Below are 21,016 nucleotides of genomic sequence, written 5' to 3'. Positions count from 1 at the left end.
TGATTAAAATAAAACTACATATTTTTCTCTGATTTCCATGTGTAGAAGAACTCCACGGAAAGCTGGATGAGGAGCGGTTCTTGTTCTCGCAGGAGAACGAGGCTGCAGCCTGTGATGTGCTGGATTTAACAGAGGTCATTTCAGTGTTTGACTGCTCTGCAGAGTAAGCTCATGCTACAATATTTATTAGTGCACGAAAGGATATATGACTTAAGTTAGGACAACATTAATCAGGTTTGCTTGATAGCCATGCATTACAGATATTATTATATGAATAAACCTGTGTTTAGACGCATTGTGTATAATCAGGTTTTAAATTTAATGTGCACATTTTATTAATTTAAAAAAATAGCACAATGTGGATGTAACGTGTAGAGCAAGGAAACTACTCATTAACATAAACAAGACTAAACAAAGAAGCAAGAGGAACAAAATGCAGAGAGTGGGGTAATTTAGGTGTGTGATTAATTAAAAACCATGGAAACCAATAATGGTTTCAATAAAAACAATAAAATAAAACAATAAAAACCAATAATAATAATTTTAACTCAGGCAAAACGGGAACATTGGAAATTAAACCAAAACACTATAAGACTATACATAGTACTATACAGTAGTCCCCCCTCCCGGAAGGTGTGTCTCTCATAGTGTAACTAGTCCAATGATGGAGGGAGGGAGCTTAGGAGGTGGAAGAGGGACTTGCGAACGGTAGGACGCAGGAGGATATAATGGTGGAAAAAACCAGGCTGGCAATGACAGTAAACAGAGACAGGTGGGATCCAAGAGCACAGCCAGGATGAAGGCCCACAGCAGAGTCGAGGGAGGATTGAGCCATAGTGGAGACTTGCCAGGCGTAAGGAATGGAAGCAGGGACGACAGGCTGTGATGGAGCCAATGGACATGGAGATGGATGGATGGAGCCGATGAGACCAAGTGCCATGGATGGATCTGGAGGCTGAGGAGCCCCAGCAACGAGCATCTGAGGTGCAGCCAGGGTGTCAGAGGACTGAGGCAGAACAGGTGGACTAAGAAACAAGATGAAGTTGGAGTGACAAAATGACCCTGAAGTCTGTGGCAAAAGCAGAGTTTTGACTGGTCATGGTGGAGCTGTAAGGACGTCGGGCCCAGGTGGAGCTGTGAAGACGACGGCCCCAGGTGGAGCTGTAAGAAAGACCGCCCCAGGTCAAAAGTGGAGCTGTGGGATGGAGAAGCCAAGTTGGAGCCGACTGGTCAACAAGCTGAGGTGGAATGGTGGGCTTGGTGGCTGGAGGCGGCACCAGGGGATTCCCTTGGGTGGGTTTGGTGGCCAGGGGATTCCCCTGGAGCTGGAGACTGGAAGAACGAAGGCAGATCCACACAGCTGAGTGGAGTCAACAGATAGGGAGATGAGGGACTGAAGAGAACCAGCAGAGGAGGGGCCAAAGAAGGAGGAGGCAGGAGGGGGAGGCTGTGTGGGACCAGTGGAGATGGAGACTTGTTGCTGGGTAGGACATTCAGGGACAAGAAACTTCCTCACAATAATTCCCAGATGACAGGCATAGTTTACCCTCAGAGGTGGTAGTGTGGGTGGGGCTTTCCTTATACTCCGCTAGCATACCCACAGGGACAGATGGTGTTGCCGGCTCACACAACTGGTCAGACTTTCTGCCAGGCTCCAGGGCAATGATGTACACTGACGTCATTTATCTGTTAGCGTTGTGGGAGGTGGCTGGTTGGGCTCTGGGATTGGAGTGAGGCTGGTGATGGCCGCCTCATCCTGCAGATGGTGAACAGAGACCCGACAGTTCAACAATACCCACTCCACAAATGCAGAAAAATTCCACAGAGGACCGTCACTGGGTAGGCATGCCTTGGGTCACTCGCTGAGGCTGATATAGTAAATCAGCATAAAATAAGTAAGGGATGATCCATAGCTTAAGTACATTACAAGTGTGCTTTCAATACAAAGCATTTTTTCCACAAGGGAATAGCATCTTGTGTAGTTTTCATGTATTTATTACTACAACACTCCTGCTGCTTTCTGTGATTAACTACTGCCGAGTCATAGGGGTTCTGATATTCAGGGCCGCAGTCCACTTTTTAAATATACTGTTATATTTTGCTAATAATTAACTAATAATTCAGAACCATTCTTTGGAGGTTCTCTTATTTTCATTTTCATTTATTTATTTATTTTATCTGCGGAGTAATTTGTGAAATTCAAACTTTTAACTTTTGTTGTTTATAGGCAAACCCATGAATTTGAGGTGCTAACTTTGACTGACAGACTGGTTTGCACTGCAGATGAACGAAACACCCTCCTTGGTCACATGTTGCATATCATGAAGGTAATGTGTTTAACAATCTTTTTTCTAGTGAATAAAAAAAAAAATTTGCTAGTAAATGTGTAAATATCAGTACAGCGGTTACTGAAGGGGATGTCGTGTGTATGTGTGTAGGTTGTGCTTGCAGGTGCAGTGGTGGATGACGATCTGTTGGAAGTTGTTGCCGTGTCCAGGGCGTCTATACGTGAGGGTGCCATTCTACAGTGTGCGGAAGTGTGGTGCACCCTTCAGGCAGGAGAGATGACCATACACACAAAGCAGCACGGCTCCAGAGACACACTGTGTCTGGGAGCTCAAACACGTTGCCGTCAGTATCACACCCCACATCAGTTTAAAAAATACTGTCATAATAATGTCATTAAAAAATATATATTCTTTGTAGATCTGCAGCTCTCCGAGAAATGCATCCTGCTAGAGCTTGCTGAAAGGTCAGTGTCTCTGACAGGCATTTGTGTGTTTCAAGACCTAGTGAGCTGCCTACATAGACAGCATCGTAGGCACCAGCAGCACCCCTGCCTTTATATTAAGTATACACTCTGCATCATCACCAGCATTTCGGCTAAAAAAGCGCAATGGTCAAAAAGACAGTCAAAAGAACACGTGAATGGTGAAAATGACAGTTGCAAAAACTAAACTAAACTAAAATATTATCCCCGGTTTCACAGACGAGACTCGCATGTTCAGGTATCCCTGCATTTTGGACTTCTTATGATCATTGAGGATCTGAAGTGAGGCCATTTTTAGAGCTTGATGAAATGTAAAGTGGTCCTTGATTATATATATTTTTTTACTTTAGTTAGTGTGTAATGTTGCTTTTTAACTGCAAAGTTACGGCGCTCAAAGCAAAGGGAGATATTCTTTTTTACTGAAATTACTTTTTAAGGACTAAAACAAGCTTCTTCATGGGTTGGTGACATCACTAACCCTATAATTTACATAACCCCTCCCCCGGGAACACGCAACAAAGGCCATGTTGAGGCAGATGTAGCACAAATGCAGTAGCATGTCATAAAAGCAGAGTTATAACCATAATTAAGCTAAACTATCCCTGTTCTCTCTTCATCAGCAGAAATTCTCTGGCTCATCTCACAACAGTTCTCACACCAGCAATTTATAGATTATCATGACCGAATATGCTAAGCAATAACTTGAGGATCTTTTACTCATAAATTTATCTAATCAACTAACCATTCAGAAACGTCCTGTCTCCTTCTACAAGTTGTCTCTTCTTCTTGAGTCTCTCCATCATTGTCCGGTTTGATCATAAAAGGCTGAACAGTTTCTGATATTTTCATTGAGTGTATGCGACTGCTTCAGTCGGAGCTGCTTACATGAGCTCTTGAAGCTCCGCCCTCTTCTATAAAGGGGGCACAGAGCACCAGCTCATTTGCATTTAAAGGAACAAACACGTGTTTTTGCTAAAAAAAGGACAATTTTAACATGCTATTAAAACGACCAGTGGGGTATTTTGAGCTAAAACTTCACATACACACTTAGAGAGTTTTTTAAATCTTTTTTTGTAAAAAGGGGCATTATTGGACCCCTTTAAAGTACACCTGTGACCATTATGACACCTGCAGTGTTTAATGCATAACGATTCTACAAAAAGGTGACTTAACTAAAAGCTGAACATTTGGTTGTTATTCTGTAAGTGTGTACAGTATTTTTAGGTTTGATGTATATCCGTATTCCTCACAAAACCCTGAACACAGTCTGCCTCCTGCAGGACATTACATATACAGTTTGAGCTGGAGCACAGCTGTCTGAGGTGGCATGAGCTTGTGCAGAGGGCCATGTGTTCGACCACAGACGGGCCGCGGCGTGCAGGATCTGTGCCGCAATCTGTAGACCGGTGTATCTCTCACATCACACAGCACGGTGAGTTATACAAGGATATATAAATGATGGTATGTAAAAAGTCACGCCTGAAAAACCCTCTCCTCTTATTGACAGAAATGAGACGGTGAGGCGGAGATGTGAGGGAGGGTTTTTCAGGCGGGACTTTTTACTGCGCCGAGTCGAAGTACTCTCAGAAGTGCTATTCCGCCATACATTATAGTTATCCCTTTTAACTCGCTTAGAAAAGCGCCACGTTTTGTTTTATATCGCCATAATTGGTCGTTGAACTATTGGTGTAACTGTATTTAAATAGAGGAAACGTGGAGGTGTTTGTTCGCTTCTAACTTGATCTCTGTTTGGTACCATAGTGAATGAACTGGGCTTAGTGGGCTAAGCTAAATGCTATCAGATCGTCACCGCGCGTCAGAGAGATTAAGAGCACACACTGAGACGGGAGAGGTGTGTGTCATCTCGTCTTAGTTAAGGGAATAACAGTTTAATATGAAAAAGCAGTGGAGTATCCCTTTAACAATATAGTTAAACCTCAGATGCCTTGTTGGTTGAATATATACTTTTAGTGCACTTCAGTTGTTATAATCTTTTTTTTTTTTATATCTGTACATATACAGACAATATGAATGAAATAAAAGTCCACTTATGGGCATTTAGAGTACACAATCAAGACAAAGAAACACTTTAAAACTTTGACATTATAACGAAGCAAACGTTTTAAAAGTACTTTTTAAATTATTGTTTTAATAATCTTTTGTCTGCTTAAAAAATGTTAATGTGTTGCTTAACAACACTGAGCATATGTCTCGTATCAAATACTTGATTAGAATTTGAACTGTAGTTTACAGTTTAGAAAACAGTTACTCTGTGGTCCTTGGGACAAAAAATCTCCATCAAAAAATGTGAAGCTTTGGAGGACTCATTTATTAAATTTGGTCTCATTTTAAAAGACCCTAAGCTGATTTTTTTTGTTAAAATAAAAAAAGCTACATTTAAAAAAAGTGGAACAAAAAGTTATAGAGTTAAGTTTATGAAAAATGTTAATGAAGATTATTTTATATAAAATATGTATTTAATAATAACAATAACTATATTGTGTATTTTAGCATGGATTGATTGACCAATCAGCATCCAGGGTTGTATTTTAAAGCTTGACACTGCTTTTGAGAACCATCAAATGAAAGCATCTCTCAAAGCCCGATTGTAAAGAGTTGTTTTGTTGGTTTCAGGGTTAAAGGTGGAGGGTTTGTATCGGCGCTGTGGCATCGCTCCTCAGATCAGTAAGCTGGTCGATGCCCTGCGTGTTTCTCCGAGAGAAACTGTTCTGGAAACAGACGAGCTCTCCGTTCTAGATGTTTCAGGAGCCCTAAAGCAGATCCTACGGGAGGATGTTGAGCTCATACCGCACACACACAAACCGCACTGGCTGAAGGCTGCAGGTACGTCTGTTCTCGGCTGTCATTCTCTTGGTACCTTTTTTCACTGGTTCAGTCTAAAATCAGTTTAATGTTGAGTGTTATGTGGTGTTCAAACCAACCAGGCAATCTATCATCCAGAGCGCGAGTCAGCTTTATTTATATAGCGCTTCTTTACAAAGCAGATGGTGTCAAAGCAGCTTCACCGTGTTAAAGGGATAGTTCACCCATGAGCCTGTGATGTTTATCTGCTGACCCCCAGGGCATCTGAGATGTAGGTGTGTGTGTTTCTTCAGGAGAACACAAATGAAGATTTTTAACTCAACCGTTGCTCGTATAATGCATGCCAATGGGGTGTATATCTGTGGGAGTAAAACACAACGACATACGAATCCATTATTATCCCTTTAACAGGAAAATAATGCAACAGAATTTTATTTGGCTGTACTGCTGCTCTGGAGAAAAGCGTAATGTCATCCAGCTCCGCTCAATAATCATAGTGTCAATGCAGGCAGATCAGTAATTTGGCTTTTGGCTTGCTCAGTTGGGGACACTAAATATTCAGCTAAAGGCGACGGTGGCAAGAAACCAAAACTTCTTCAGGGCTAGAATAGAGAAAAAAAAACTTGGGAGAAACCAGACTCAGTCGGGGTGCCAGTTCTCCTCTGGCCTATTAACACACATAGTATGATTATTATTCTGGCAACCTAACAGGTCAGAAATCATATTAGATTAGAATATTCAGAATATTTGTCCACTTCCATCTGATTGAAGATCGGAGTCGTCACGCCAGAGACGGGTGTATTGATGAGGCCTTCAGAGGGAGTCTAGCTGACATTTCAGGAATGTGTTGGCCTTATCTACTGTCTAGGCGCATGTCCACCATCTGATCTGGTATACGGCCAAGATCTGTCAGTAAACCTCGGGATAAACAGAGAGACTAACATTAGCGCAGATGCCACTCTTCTTATGATGTGTCGAGTACATCAGGTGTTATTGGAAGTGTTCCTGGCTGACCTAGATAATGCAGCCTAACAATCAGTCAATTGATCTGAATAATGAAAGTTATAAATGTTCTGTGTGTATGCCATAGTAAAGAGATGTGTTTTTAGTCTAGATTTAAACTGACAGAGTGTGTCTGCTTCCCAAACAATGCTAGGAAGACTATTCCAGAGTTTAGGTGCTAAATAGGAAAAGGATCGACCGCCTGCAGTTGATTTAGATATTCTAGGTATGATCAACTGGCCAGAGTTTTGAGACCGCAATAGACGTGATGGAGTATAATGTGTTAAGAGCTCGCTTAAGTACCGGGGAGCTAAACTATTTAGTGCTTTGTAAGTAATAAGCAAGATTTTAAAATGTATGCAATGTTTAATAGGGAGCCAGTGCAGTGTTGACAGAACTGGACTAATATGATCGTACTTCCTGGTTCTAGTAAGAACTCGAGCGGCTGCGTTTTGGACCAGCTGGAGTTGGTTTATTAAGCGAGCAGGGCAGCCACCCAGTAGAGCATTACAATAATCTAGCCTTGAGCTCATGAACGCATGTACTAACTGTTCAGCATTTTGCGTTGAAAGCATGTGCCATAATTTAGATATATTTTTAAGATGGTAGAATGCGGTTTTACAGATGCTAGAAACGTGGCTTTCAAATGAAAGATTGGTATCAAAGAGCACACCCAGGTTCCTCACTGACGACGAGGGCTTGACAGAGCAGTCATCAAGAGTTAGACAGTATTGTACTGGGGAGCTAAACCATTTAGTGCTTTGTAAGTAATTGGCAAGATTTAAAAAAAAACTGTATTAAGATATTTTGAAGAAACTTGGTAACCATACAGTTGACGGCACACATCGTCTTTTTTGTCCCCACTTTACTATGAAAGGTAATGGATCATCAACCATCTGGTTACCAACATTCTTCAAAACATCATCTTTTATGTTCAACAGAATAAAGACTCATTACTTTTTCTTTTTTTGACAAAAAAATCCATTTCTTTAGGGGTTTTTTCAAACATTAGACGTTTAAAGTTAGACATTTGAGAACATTTTGAATAAAATAAAAAATCTGTCAGTTTTGTTCATATCTGTGGTGCCACAGTAAATGTGAAGAGTTCTGTATTGATCCACAGCTCTGTCAGATGAAAAACACCGACTGCAGACGTACCGCAAACTGCTCCAACAGCTTCCTGCTGACAGCCACGGGACGCTGGCAGCTCTGTGCGGACACCTACACATGTATGAGATCCATCTACAGTTATAGATACAAATATAGTTGTAACTATAAACATACATTTAAAAATCTGAGTATGTCTGAATGACTTTGCACTCAGCTTAGTCGTATTGATTTAACAGGCTCGGTTTTTTCATTTTTGTATATTGCAACATTATACCAAAATGCTTACTTTTGTGAAACCGCAAAAACATGGTTTATGATAACGACAAATTTAACAAGAGAAATAATTATACATTTTATGACAATGACACAATCACATTGATCTAAGTATTCTTGGTGTGTATAGATGAAATGAAAGCATTTTAGCACAAGGCTCCAACTTATGAAAATGTGATGACATGAAACGGTCTGAACACTTCCTGATCCACTGTGTGTGCGTTATCAACTAAATATTGCACTATGAAAATGTTTTTGAGCTGCAAGAATTCATAGCTAAGGAAAGACCATAACTTTTGAAAGCTCATTTATGATGATTAACTACACCTGTGTCCACTTAAGGAACACAATCATATGTTTCTAAATCTCATCAGGTGAATGGAAAGGTTTAGCACTATTTGATTAGACAGGACTTTATGCTTTGGATCAGATGATGTATCAGTGACTTTCATCCGTTTCAAATGTGCTTCTTGGAGAAGACTGTTGTTCTGAATCATGTCTGTGTGCTTTCAGTGTGCAGATGCACAGTCAGGTGAACCGCATGACGGTTTATAATCTGGCAGTGATATTTGTGGTCACGCTGTTCCAGGAGCTCGCCATGAACACGGGCATGGTACAGCTTACCAGAGAGCTGATCATGCACCACACCGAGCTCTTCAAGGTGAGCGCACGCGCGCGCGCACACACTATAGAGCAGTGGTTCTCAAACCTGTCCTGGAGTACCACCAGCCCTGCACATTTTGTATGTCTCCCTCATCTATCACACCTGATTCAACTCATGAGCTCATTAGTAGAGACTGCAAGATTAAAATGGATGTCAGAAATAGGGATACATACAAAATGTGCTGGGCTTATGGTACTCCAGGACAGGTTTGAGAACCACTGCTATAGAGCATCTCATTGGGTCATTAATGACTGTTATCTGACATTGTGTGCAGAATCACGTGGAGACGGAGAGAGAAATCATCACGGTATTGTGAAGAGCTCGCGGCTCTCATGACGGAGTGTGTTCAACAGCAGCACGGGAGACGGGTCCAGAGAGTGTATTGTACTTTATTGTAACTCAGAATTAAATGACAAAGCATTTGTATTAATGAATAAATGCGCAAAAAAAAAAAAAAAAAAAAAGTGCATTTAAACAGCCTCAAGGTGTGTGTTCCCAGAGAAGCAAAGCATTATATGGAGCTCAATCCACATGAATGTTGGGAATGAAACGGTCAACATTTAAGTCTCATAAGATAAGGACAAGTATTTAGTCTCTGCAGTCTCACAGATTTTAACACTGCATCTAGTTCTTAAACACTCTTCATTAAACTGTGTGAGGATGTATAGTAAACATTAGAAATACTGTAACATCCTTTCTCTACCAGTGTATCTGTTTAATAAAAATAAACAAAGCACAAATGGACAATTCATGTACGGTTTATACATGTGCATCATATACATGCAGCTGGAAAGATTTCTTCACTCCAATGGTTGAAGTTTTAATATTTGGGCCGTTTTACATCCACCCTGAATGAGAGAAGAGGAAACACAAGAAACAGAACATGAACATACGGTGTGTGACTACAATAATTTTACTAACACACATTTTGATCAGATCATATAATGGCTACTTCACTGCCTGGGAAACTGGCACAAAATATCAGTAATAATGGAAGTTGCCCAATCTGACTCTTTTTTTTCCTCCATCATAAATGAGTGGCGTCTCAATAAACGCTGTCATGTTCTCTTGTGTTGGGATGCTGGTGTTTGGGAACAATTGTGTGAGACGCTTCAGGAGGAATTACACCAAATCATGTTTCAGAGCCACCAAACCAACATTTGACATGCTGCGACGCCATTGGTCCACTGGTTAGTCCAGTCATCCAACTACAGCCTCTGATTAGGCAAAGTCACATTAGCCGTTTTTTTGCCCATTGAGGGATTAATTCAGTAAATGGGTTTTCATCAGTGTTTAAGCGCATATCAGAAAAAAAAACGTATCCGCCTCAATTGACCATATTTCGAGTAACTTCCTGGTTTTTGATAAGCCAGCTTGGGCTTTTCTGCTGAACTGTTAGCCCTCATTCTGTACTCACCGTACATCGACACAAATGCATCAATGTTTTTTTTTTTTATATATATTTTAATGCAGTTATCCCACTTACCTAATTCCCCAAATAAACCAGTTTAATTGATTGCAATACAGATTGAAAGTTGGAATTAGAAAAAACTGTGTGATTGGACACGCATGCAAAAAAAATTCCAGCACAAACGTTATTTTTCATGTGTTGACTAAAAGTATTATTTGATCCCCTTCTGAGATTGTCCCCATTTGTAAAACCAAACGTTTCAAGATGTAGGAAATTCAACATCTGATAGAAAGCACACAAAATTGTTGATGCTTTTTTTTTCACACACGAGTCAAATTGAATTTGCTGAGGAACAGAGACTTTTTTTTTTAAGTCTTCATGACGTTTTACGTTTGAATAAATAAGTGAATAATCAGAATAGTCACTTAAATAGTCAGTGTCAATAGTGTAATACTTAATGCTAGACCAGCTAACACTACCTCAGCTCACTGCAGACACCGACACACCAACAAGAAACATTTCACCGCAAGATTTACAGCTGGCTTATACTGCAGAAGTTCTTAAAGTGCCCCTATTATGTTTTTTTTTAATCTATTATATTATATTATATTATATTATATTATATTATATTATATTATATTATATTATATTATATTATATTATATATCTGCCTGTGTTGAACGTTGTCCGCCGGTGAAGAACTTGATGCCAACAAACACGTAATTTTACTGACGACTGCTTCTCAAATTTGGACACTTGCTCTTGAAAGATGGGTCAGTACCCGTTTATTTGGACCAGCTCCTCAGAATCACAAGCTGTCAGAAATAATCATTACTGATGTAAAGATTTTCTACCAGGTGTTCAAAATACATAATTTGGTGTTTATATTGTGTAAGTTTCCGGCTAACTAACATTATTACTGAAATACTACTGTAAATCAGCTGTGGGCTGCAGTTTTACCTAAAACTGTCTGTTGATGCAGATGTCTGCCATTCTTACTACTTTGACTAAAGATAAAGTTTGGAGCAAGATTTATTTTTTGCTAACTTTAATGTTCATCAGTCATTGACGTTAGTGCTGGGCTAACGTATGCGCCGTTATTGATACAGTTCCCACATGTGCACTGCAATAAATCACAAATACACACATGGGTTTGTTTAAGGACACACACATGTTAATGCTGATGGTTAGGATTTACAGATGAAACATCTCATAACCTCAAACTGAGTAGCGTATCACTGAGAAAGGTCCTGCTCAAGTCGATGCGATGGAGGTTTGGGTTGAATAACTAGTTCTTCCAGTTTCATCAACGGACTCACGCTCCAATTGAAATGGTGAAATCAACACCATCGTCGTCTTTACAGTGTGTACGATCACTGAGATTTAGGAAGCCTTTGGACAGAGCTGGAGTCCAGTTGCAATTAGTTTCTGATGTGACCAATCACAACCGACTGGGTCATCTGACCAATCAGAGCAGAGTAGATCGTGGTAAGGAGAGACTGGTTAATTTATCGAGTCGTTTGAGAATCGTTGAACATTGTGCTGATGTGTATATTAAGTAAGGGATAATGTCCACCCAGCCGGTTATCATCACAGAATAAACCCCGACAGAGTGATCAGGACCCCGAGGCGAAGCGGAGCATCACTCTGAAGGGGTTTATTCTGTGATAACCGGCTGGGTGGACATTATCCCGCTTATTACACAGCTACTAGTCTCAAATAAATAATTATTAGACACAAAATATTGTCTCGAGATTAAATATTTTATTAGCTCTTACGCAAAGCTTCAGCGAAGAAAAACAGTTCCAACCTGCTTTAAGCCTTTATCTATTGCTGCTAAATGTTGAGAATGAATGCTGAAAGGGTTAGTTCAGCCAAAAATGAAACCAAGCCTATGATTTACTCACCCTCAAGTCATTATAGGTGTTTATGACATTCTTCTGTCAGACAAATACAATCAGAGTTATGTTTAAAAAGTCCAGGCTAACGTTAATCCCAGCAGTAGTTGGAGCTGTTTTAAAAGTCTATAAAAAATGCAGCTGTCCGTCAAATAACGTGCTCCACACGACTCCGATGGGTTAATAGAGCCTTCTGATTCCAATCGATGCGTTTGTGTAAGAAAAATATCCATATTTAAAACGTTATAAAGGAAACCCGCCTTGAAGTCTTCCATTGTAACCCACGGCTGTTTAAGCCACAAGATGGCGCCAGCGTTAAGCACAGAAGTAGTGCCGGTCAAGATAACTCGTACCCGGATGAGCGGGTGTTATCTGGAAATAACATACCGCTGGAATGCGCGATTGACCAATCAGAATCAAGTATTTCACAGAGCCGTGTATTAAGAGAAAATAAAAGTGTTTTTTGACCTTTGATGGGTCACCTGAAACCTGTTGTGGGAGAATCCCAAAACTAAATTACAAAACTTTAAATTAGCATAATAGGAGCACTTTAAGAACGCTTCATGAATATGGTCAATTGAGTGCATATGTTTACGGCAAAGATATGTCAATTCACATAAAAATAGCTGGATCGAAACATGGCTTAAAAAGAAATTTATATATTGGATTTCATTTCACATATGAGAGGCCCAGATGTGGAAAATGTCCATATTTTTGCGGTTTAGGAATGACACTTACCCATCAGCCTCCATCTTCTTTCTCTTCTCAATGATCTGAGATAAACAGAGACATTATAAGAAGAGCATTATAATCACTGGGGTTGTGTTTGACTCCAGACTCTTAAAGGGGCGGTTGCATGTGATTTCCCTTCTTTAACTTTAGTTAGTGTGTAATGTCGCTGCTCGAGCATAAACAGTATCTGCAAAGTTTCAGCGCTGAAAGTTCAATGCAAACGGAGATATTGTCTTTTAAAGTTACGGCAGTTTATTGCCTACAAAAACGTCCGGTTTGGACTACAACGAACTGCTTCCTGGGTTGGTGACATCATAAACCCTCGCTAGTCTCCGCAGATGTGACTTCTGCCCGTAATGGGAAGGGGCGTGGCCTTAACCTGTGCTTGGCACTTCAGCCAATAAAAATACAGGAAACTACATTTGGCCATCTAACCAATCTAAGACCATTGTGTTTTTCGGAGGGATGGGCTTCATAAAAGCAGGAAGCAGACGAGCCGTTCAAAGGACAGTGGAGACAGCGGTGTGGAATAAAGGGAGAATATAAGAAAAATACAGCGTTTAAAAAAAAAATAGTATTAAGACATGTTATACTGGGCCCCATAAACACAACCAAGCCTAAAAAAAAAAACACAGAACCACCCCTTTAAACATCACACAGAATGTAGTGGAGGAGAGCCGTGAACTCACAGCACTGATCTTCTTCCACTGTCGGTCTAACTCGGCCTTCTCGTTGGTCTCTTTGAAGCGACGGGTCTTTCGGCCCTCTGACATTTTGATGCCGTACTGGAAGGCGGCCCTACAAACACCAGCATTATCATCATTAGAATGAACACACAACCTCCCGTAGCCAAACTCAGAAAACAGAGGCGGTGTTACTTTGGCAGTGCCTCCTTGTTGTTCATGTAGTCGCTGTACTCCTCTTGAGTGTCAAAGTCCCAGCGGCCCAAAGGACCCTTCTTATTACCCTGCAAACAGACACACTCATGAACAAGCCTGACCAGAGGCACTTGAGCCCCTTTCACACTGCACGTCGGACCCGCAATATTCCCGGAACATTGCCGGGTCGCCTTCTGTGTAAAAGCAACCACGTCCCGGAATTGATTACCGAATTCGACCCTGGTCGGGGACCTAGTAATATTGCGGTATTCGACCCGGGACGAGCGCTGTGTGAACAAAAGCCGAAACTAATGCCGCAACGTGTACGTAGTTATCGTGCGACTCCTAGAGCTTGTTTTTTCAATAATACAACCCTGCAGTGCCAGAAGAGCTCGTCGGTGTTTTAAACGCAGAGAGTGTTCGTATACAAAAGAAACTAAAATTAAACAAGCAGAAATGTGCGCGAACTGGACACAAGTCGAGACCACGGAGCTCCTTACTATCCGCGCTGAAGCTGAGATCGCTCGCCATTATACGTCACATCCGGATGTCACGCGTCAACTCGACCCGGGACCGTTACGGGTTGTGTGTGAAAGCGCACATATTACGGCATTTCGCTGGCAGTGTGAATGGACCAAATCTAGCGGCCCGGGAACAAATGCCAGGTCGCATTATCCGTGTATTTGCTGGAATCGCAGTGTGAAAGGGGCTTTGGAGACATTACAGCTCAAACTCATTCTTGCCTGGTCCATCTTGCTGTAGTCCACTTCTTCATCGCTGTCCACAGCCAGATCATCCATTCTGCAAGATAAAGCATCATCATTAACTGGTCTGTCCGATATTGAAGAAAAATGCGATATGCAATATCTTGTTAAATAACGCGATATTCGATATGCGATACGATATTGGTATTAGTGTGTAAAATCTATTTAAATTATATATTTTTAAAGTATTTAAAACTGAGAATGATATTATATATGTTTCACATTAAGAAGAAAACGTCACTGCAACTTCTGAAAGTGATCAGCAGCTTTTTAGCAAAAATTAAATGTCATAAATCTGACAATATAATTAACATCATTGCAAACAAACAAAATTATAATACAAATCTTTAAATACAAAAAACACTTTGCTTGACTTTGTGATATATAGTTATATCAACCTAAAACTAAACATCAAGAACATCCAGATAAACAAAGACACTTGAACTAGGGGTGAACGATTATTTTTGTTATTTTAATTTATATTTGTTATTAAAAATAAGAACTAAAAACAGTAGTCTTCACATTAATTAAATATACACTGATATATGATAAAGCTACAAAAGTTATTCGGCCGAGAGCACAGTGATTTTCTCTTGTTCTTCTGTTGTTTGACAGACAGCGGCAGGTTTACAGTATTAGCCGCCTGTCACTTTAAGAGCTAATGCACAGATCCCATTGACACGCATTCGGCTTCTTCCCTAAACTAATATCATTCACTTAAAGCATAACCGACTGGGTTTACATGAAAACTCATCAAGAGAGCCATTTTGACATAACTGTGTGTATATTCACAATGTTGAAGTAGCCTATTAAAATCATTCAGAATATTGGATGCCGTTGCGATATGCACATTTGCGATATTTCGATAATTTTGATTTATTGCATAGAGTTTTCACAAAAGTGCTGTCAAAACTGTGTATTCCTTTTGCTGACAAATAAACCGGGATATCTAGATGCAGGTAACAGGGAGAAACTACACACTGTTCATTTATACTGCACTGTAAAAAAAAAAAAAAGAATCAAGTTGCCTGGTTGCCTTAAAATTGAGTTAATTGAAATTAAAAATTTGAGTTAATACGATGAACATTTTTGACACGCATTCGGCTTCTTTCCCCGACTGATACAGTTCACTTAAAGCATAACCGACTGGGTTTACATGAATACTCATCAAGAAAGCCAACTGTGTGTGTTGACAGTTTTAAGTGAGTAACAAGAAACGAAGGGAACGAAACATTTCACAATGTTGAAGTATCCAATTAAAACCATTCAGATATTGCGTGCCACTGCGATATGTACATTTACAATATTTCGATAATTTCGCTATATTGCAAAGCCCTAACGTGAAGAGATGAGCAGTAACTCACGTGGCAGGGTAGCATTCGGCGTAACTGTTTGACATCCCAAAGAAATCTCCCAGATGTTTCTTCTCCTCACGTCTGCTTCCAGTGCTCACAGTTAAAGAAACAAACTACAAACTCAACAGTGCAGTGATGCCTCACGTTACACGAGAACACTTAAACATCATACACATTAATACATAAATTAGACATCACTGCCATCTTACTATGAAGAAGACCAGGGCATGGCTGCACAGATCAATTTGCTCAACATTTGGCTCTCGTTAGTACCTATACCTAGGCCTAATGTCAAATTTAACGCATCCTCTGTAGTGGAGGAGGCTGGTGCTGTGAAAGTGTTCAAAATTAGTTTTTCATCAGGGCAGTACATCATATTTCAAGGCTTTAGGTCTGCTTTAAAGCATACTCTGAGTACACCATGCTTACAAAAATTGTGTCTACAATTGAGACCGTAATGTGTGATATCCACAAGTCATGCTACCTTTATGAAACAAGATTTTTTTTTGTGGCTTTGTCTCAAAATATCCCGTTCATTTTTAGACCAGATTTCAAGTAGCCGTTTCATCATTTCGCCCTATTCACAAAGTGCAACAGTGTCTAAAGCTACGTCCGAATTCACTCTATTTTCATTCATTCTGTTGTGACATTAGCAGTCACATAAAGGATATGATTCCTGAGCGATTCCAGCGAACTTCTCATTGATGAGCTTGATCTGGTCCTTCACAGAAGCAGGACCTGCAAGAGAACATCACAACTGCAGCATTCAAGCACAGGCCCGGATCTTATCATTCAAATTCATTTTTCCAGGAAATACTCCTTCAATTTACTACTTTTATAAGGAAACTCTATTCCATCAAGTGCAGAGTGTGAGAAATGTGTGAACATTTACCTTTATCGATGTCTATGGCCTGAAGAGACAGAAAGATTAAACAATTATTACACTGATTGCTTACTTTCTGCACAAACACTGAGTCCGTTTACATGCGTTAACGTTCTTACGCCGATTAAGCCTAATAAGCCGACAATGATCATGGTCATGTAAACGCGGTAACCCGTTTTCTTTAATCGGAGTAAGGTCATAAACGGCGTAAGCATAAACCGGTCGACTCAGGGAGTTTTTTGCCTCTTGCCCTGATTTCGCGCTGCATGTAAACGCATTAACCTGCTTCCTGTCGGCTTATTGAAGTGCGCATGTGTGATAGGGGACAAAAACACAAACTCACAGCAGATTTAAACACATCCAGACAGAGCGAGCGAGCGTTTTGGCTGAAATAAGGACATCTATCTCAAACGCAGACTCTTTTGAGACCCAGACAGTTGTAAAGATGTGTTCTTCTCATCTCAGCAGCAGAAGTAGAAGAGGTTCAGTCTAAACGCTGCATCTGGAGCTGATGAGGGATAATATGAGCCGTAAATCTCCCGCTGACACGCTTTATTAACATCACAACTGACGAAACATCTGGAAAACTCAGAGTCAGATACAGACATTATTATTATTGACGGCACTACAAGGAAATAACCGGTTTATTAATAAAGTCATGTAAACGCGGTTTACTAGCGTTGTCAGTTTACTGGTTTGCATGTAAACGGGGAAAACTGGTTATTTCAATAAGCTGATATTTATGAGTTATCAGCTCACTGGTGTGCATGTAAACAAACTCAGCGATGCGTTGAGAATCATTTTCTTTAAGAAACAGTGACGATCAGCTGACCTCCTCATCAGCTTGAGGCTTCTCAAAGTAACTGTGTCGTCTTTTCTCCTCGTCCCGATCTCGCTCTCTCTCTCTCTCCCGCTCTCTCTCCCGCTCACGATCTTTCTCCCGCTCCCTCTCTCTCTCACGGTAGCGCTCTTTCTCTTTGTCTCTGATGCTCTTGGAGGTGGAGGGTATGTAGTCACCGATGTCATCAAAGATGCTACACACACACACACGGTTATGAGCGATCAGATCAGAAATGTTAAACCTTTGACTGCATGTAAACTGACCTCAAGTCGGCCTCTGGCGCTTTCTTCTCATCCAGACGCACTGAAAACAGAGAAAACACTCAACTTTCACTACATACATAACGGGCGACCTTTAATATCATAGATCTAGTATAGACCATGCTTTTATATATAATATATATCTTATATATACAGTCTTGTTCAAAATAATAGCAGTACAATGTGACTAACCAGAATAATCAAGGTTTTTAGTATATTTTTTATTGCCACGTGGCAAACAAGTTACCAGTAGGTTCAGTAGATTCTCAGAAAACAAACGAGACCCAGCATTCATGATATGCACGCTCTTAAGGCTGTGCAATTGGGCAATTAGTTGAAAGGGGTGTGTTCAAAAAAATAGCAGTGTCTACCTTTGACTGTACAAACTCAAAACTATTTTGTACAAACATTTTTTTTTTCTGGGATTTAGCAATCCTGTGAATCACTAAACTAATATTTAGTTGTATGACCACAGTTTTTTAAAACTGCTTGACATCTGTGTGGCATGGAGTCAACCAACTTGTGGCACCTCTCAGCTGTTATTCCACTCCATGATTCTTTAACAACATTCCACAATTCATTCACATTTCTTGGTTTTGCTTCAGAAACAGCATTTTTGATATCACCCCACAAGTTCTCAATTGGATTAAGGTCTGGAGATTGGGCTGGCCACTCCATAACATTCATTTTGTTGGTTTGGAACCAAGACTTTGCCCGTTTACTAGTGTGTTTTGGGTCATTGTCTTGTTGAAACAACCGTTTCAAGGGCATGTCCTCTTCAGCATAGGGCAACATGACCTCTTCAAGTATTTTAACATATGCAAACTGATCCATGATCCCTGGTATGCGATAAATAGGCCCAACACCATAGTAGGAGAAACATGCCCATATCATGATGCTTGCACCTCCATGCTTCACTGTCTTCACTGTGTACTGTGGCTTGAATTCAGAGTTTGGGGGTCGTCTCACAAACTGCCTATGGCCCTTGGACCCAAAAAGAACAATTTTACTCTCATCAGTCCACAAAATGTTCCTCCATTTCTCTTTAGGCCAGTTGATGTGTTCTTTGGCAAATTGTAACCTCTTCTGCACATGCCTTTTTTTTAACAGAGGGACTTTGCGGGGGATTCTTGAAAATAGATTAGCTTCACACAGACGTCTTCTAACTGTCACAGTACTTACAGGTAACTCCAGACTGTCTTTGATCATCCTGGAGGTGATCATTGGCTGAGCCTTTGCCATTCTGGTTATTCTTCTATCCATTTTGATGGTTGTCTTCCGTTTTCTTCCACGTCTCTCTGGTTTTGCTCTCCATTTTAAGGGATTGGAGATCATTTTAGCTGAACAGCCTATCATTTTTTGCACCTCTTTATAGGTTTTCCCCTCTCTAATCAACTTTTTAATCAAAGTACGCTGTTCTTCTGAACAATGTCTTGAACGACCCATTTTCCTCAGCTTTCAAATGCATGTTCAACAAGTGTTGGCTTCATCCTTAAATAGGGGCCACCTAAATCACACCTGTTTCTTCACAAAATTGATGACCTCAGTGATTGAATGCCACACTGCTATTTTTTTGAACACACCCCTTTGAACTAATTCAACTAATTGCCCAATTGCACAGCCTCAAGAGCGTGCATATCATGAATGCTGGGTCTCATTTGTTTTTTGAGAATCTACTGAACCTACTGGTAACTTGTTTGCCACGTAGCAATACATTTTTTTACGAAAAACCTTGATTATTCTGGTTAGTCACATTGTACTGCTATTATTTTGAACAAGACTGTATATTTTTTTTATGCACATTTCTAACACTGCTACATAGTTTCTAATACCTGTAATAGTTTGCAAATTTGAGGTCTTTCTCTATTCTGAGCGCCGTAATCAATCTCTAAAAACGTTTTCCTCTTTTCTTGCCCCATTTATTTCAGCGATGTCTAGCGATGTCTAGGAAATCATTTGCCAGTAATTGAGCTGCAGTCCGTAACTTTTTTGTGTTTAACGGTATACTTTTTTGTGTATACTACGGTAAACATATAATAAAGTATTATTATACGGTACACCATTTATAATATAATAATATATTGGGATTATTTTAGACCGGTTGCACTGCCGTGGAGTAGCGCAGTATTTGCGTGACTCGCCATAGACATAAACACAGAGAAGTAGCTCTGGCTACAATGTTTTTCCGCAAGATGCATTCAGTTCTGTTTATAAAGCACTAGAGTGCCAAAAGTTATGGACAGCAGCTTTAATAAACTTTGAGAACCACTGCGATAAGAATAGAGATCAGCTTTTTGAGTCTGTTTTGTAATGAACACACAGCATTGGGCATCCGCCGTGCAGGAAACTACCTTTGTCCTTCTTCTTGATTTTCTTGTTGCGTGTGCCTTGCCTCAGGTACGATAGGATCTGCGTCAGTTTGCTGATGACTATGTCATTGGTGGTGAGTGTCGTCTGAGCCTGAGGAATAAAAACAGCAGTTTTACTAGACATTCAAAATGAGCTGAAGAAAGTCTGCCTGTGCAATCCTAACCGAGTTAGCCCATTGCTAGTGCTCTGAGTGGTCAAAGGAGCGATCTCCACCTCTCTTTGGAACTGACAGCCATATTTACTAACAGGTGAGATTCACAAATTGTCCTACTCATACAACAGGTTTCAGAGGGGCATTTACATCCCAAATGATGCACTACACACTATCCCCTTAAAGGGTATCATGTCATTCTCATAGGCCTGGTTCCACAGACAGGGCGTAGATTAAGCCACGATTAGGCCTTAGTTCAATTAGGACATTATTGAAATTTTTTTCATAAACATGCCATAGAAAAAAACATTACTGTGTGTATCTTAAAACGAAACAATGACACTGACATTTTAAGATACGCTTTCAGTTAAAACAGCTTTAACACGCATTTTAGTTTGAGACTAGCTTAAGCCTTTCATTCACCTTTGAAAGACAAAAGATGCAATGTTTAAACATCCTTTCCTCATTGAAAGAGCATCCAATGAAAGTCCACACAATTAAAAAGTCAAGATTCAAACAGAAAAGACACTGTAAAAGTAATCCATATGAATCAAGCAGTTTAGTCCAAGTCTTCTGAAGAGATCGCTTTAGGCAATTAATTTGGAGAAAGATTTAATTTAGGTTTTTATTCAAATGTAAACACTAGTCAAATATATACTGATTCACAAACAAACCTCATTGGCTCTTGCATGTCTTTATATATGCGTGTTGATCAGAGAAGGTAAATAACTTACATTTTTTGGGTTAAGCATCCCTTTAATTAACAGATGATGGCTTCAAATGTTTAAGGGAGTCACTTTGGTCGTGTTTTTACTGTGTGTGAACGATAGT

General features: G+C 40.2%; 2 protein-coding genes across 6 annotated transcripts in view; one reads left to right on the top strand and one right to left on the bottom strand.

The window, feature by feature from the left end:
* The window catches only part of LOC137046304 (arf-GAP with Rho-GAP domain, ANK repeat and PH domain-containing protein 1), a 41,013-nt gene extending 31,886 nt beyond the window's left edge, over nucleotides 1-9,127 (top strand). For all 5 annotated transcript variants that reach the window (XM_067423456.1, XM_067423455.1, XM_067423457.1 and 2 more), the window contains 9 exons: nucleotides 46-163; nucleotides 2,228-2,327; nucleotides 2,439-2,631; nucleotides 2,707-2,752; nucleotides 4,051-4,202; nucleotides 5,405-5,614; nucleotides 7,719-7,824; nucleotides 8,492-8,639; nucleotides 8,917-9,127. In XM_067423456.1, coding sequence (XP_067279557.1) covers nucleotides 46-163; nucleotides 2,228-2,327; nucleotides 2,439-2,631; nucleotides 2,707-2,752; nucleotides 4,051-4,202; nucleotides 5,405-5,614; nucleotides 7,719-7,824; nucleotides 8,492-8,639; nucleotides 8,917-8,958 — 1,115 coding nt within the window. In that variant the 3' untranslated portion in view covers nucleotides 8,959-9,127. The remainder of the gene's footprint in view (nucleotides 1-45; nucleotides 164-2,227; nucleotides 2,328-2,438; nucleotides 2,632-2,706; nucleotides 2,753-4,050; nucleotides 4,203-5,404; nucleotides 5,615-7,718; nucleotides 7,825-8,491; nucleotides 8,640-8,916) is intronic.
* A 180-nt stretch (nucleotides 9,128-9,307) lies between these two features.
* The window catches only part of ik (IK cytokine), a 30,996-nt gene continuing 19,287 nt past the window's right edge, over nucleotides 9,308-21,016 (bottom strand). The window contains exons 10-20 of the mRNA XM_067423462.1: nucleotides 20,016-20,124; nucleotides 17,668-17,707; nucleotides 17,396-17,597; nucleotides 16,573-16,591; nucleotides 16,353-16,418; nucleotides 15,690-15,771; nucleotides 14,305-14,362; nucleotides 13,562-13,650; nucleotides 13,373-13,481; nucleotides 12,690-12,724; nucleotides 9,308-9,490 (exon numbers count right to left, since the gene is read on the bottom strand). Of these exons, the coding sequence (XP_067279563.1) occupies nucleotides 9,463-9,490; nucleotides 12,690-12,724; nucleotides 13,373-13,481; nucleotides 13,562-13,650; nucleotides 14,305-14,362; nucleotides 15,690-15,771; nucleotides 16,353-16,418; nucleotides 16,573-16,591; nucleotides 17,396-17,597; nucleotides 17,668-17,707; nucleotides 20,016-20,124 (837 nt within the window). The 3' untranslated portion in view covers nucleotides 9,308-9,462. The remainder of the gene's footprint in view (nucleotides 9,491-12,689; nucleotides 12,725-13,372; nucleotides 13,482-13,561; nucleotides 13,651-14,304; nucleotides 14,363-15,689; nucleotides 15,772-16,352; nucleotides 16,419-16,572; nucleotides 16,592-17,395; nucleotides 17,598-17,667; nucleotides 17,708-20,015; nucleotides 20,125-21,016) is intronic.

This window comes from Pseudorasbora parva, chromosome 18 (assembly GCF_024679245.1).
Source record: "Pseudorasbora parva isolate DD20220531a chromosome 18, ASM2467924v1, whole genome shotgun sequence".
Lineage (NCBI taxonomy): Eukaryota > Metazoa > Chordata > Actinopteri > Cypriniformes > Gobionidae > Pseudorasbora > Pseudorasbora parva.
The sequence above is the reverse complement of the archived record's forward strand: the minus strand, read 5'-3'. Positions and strand labels throughout refer to the sequence as shown.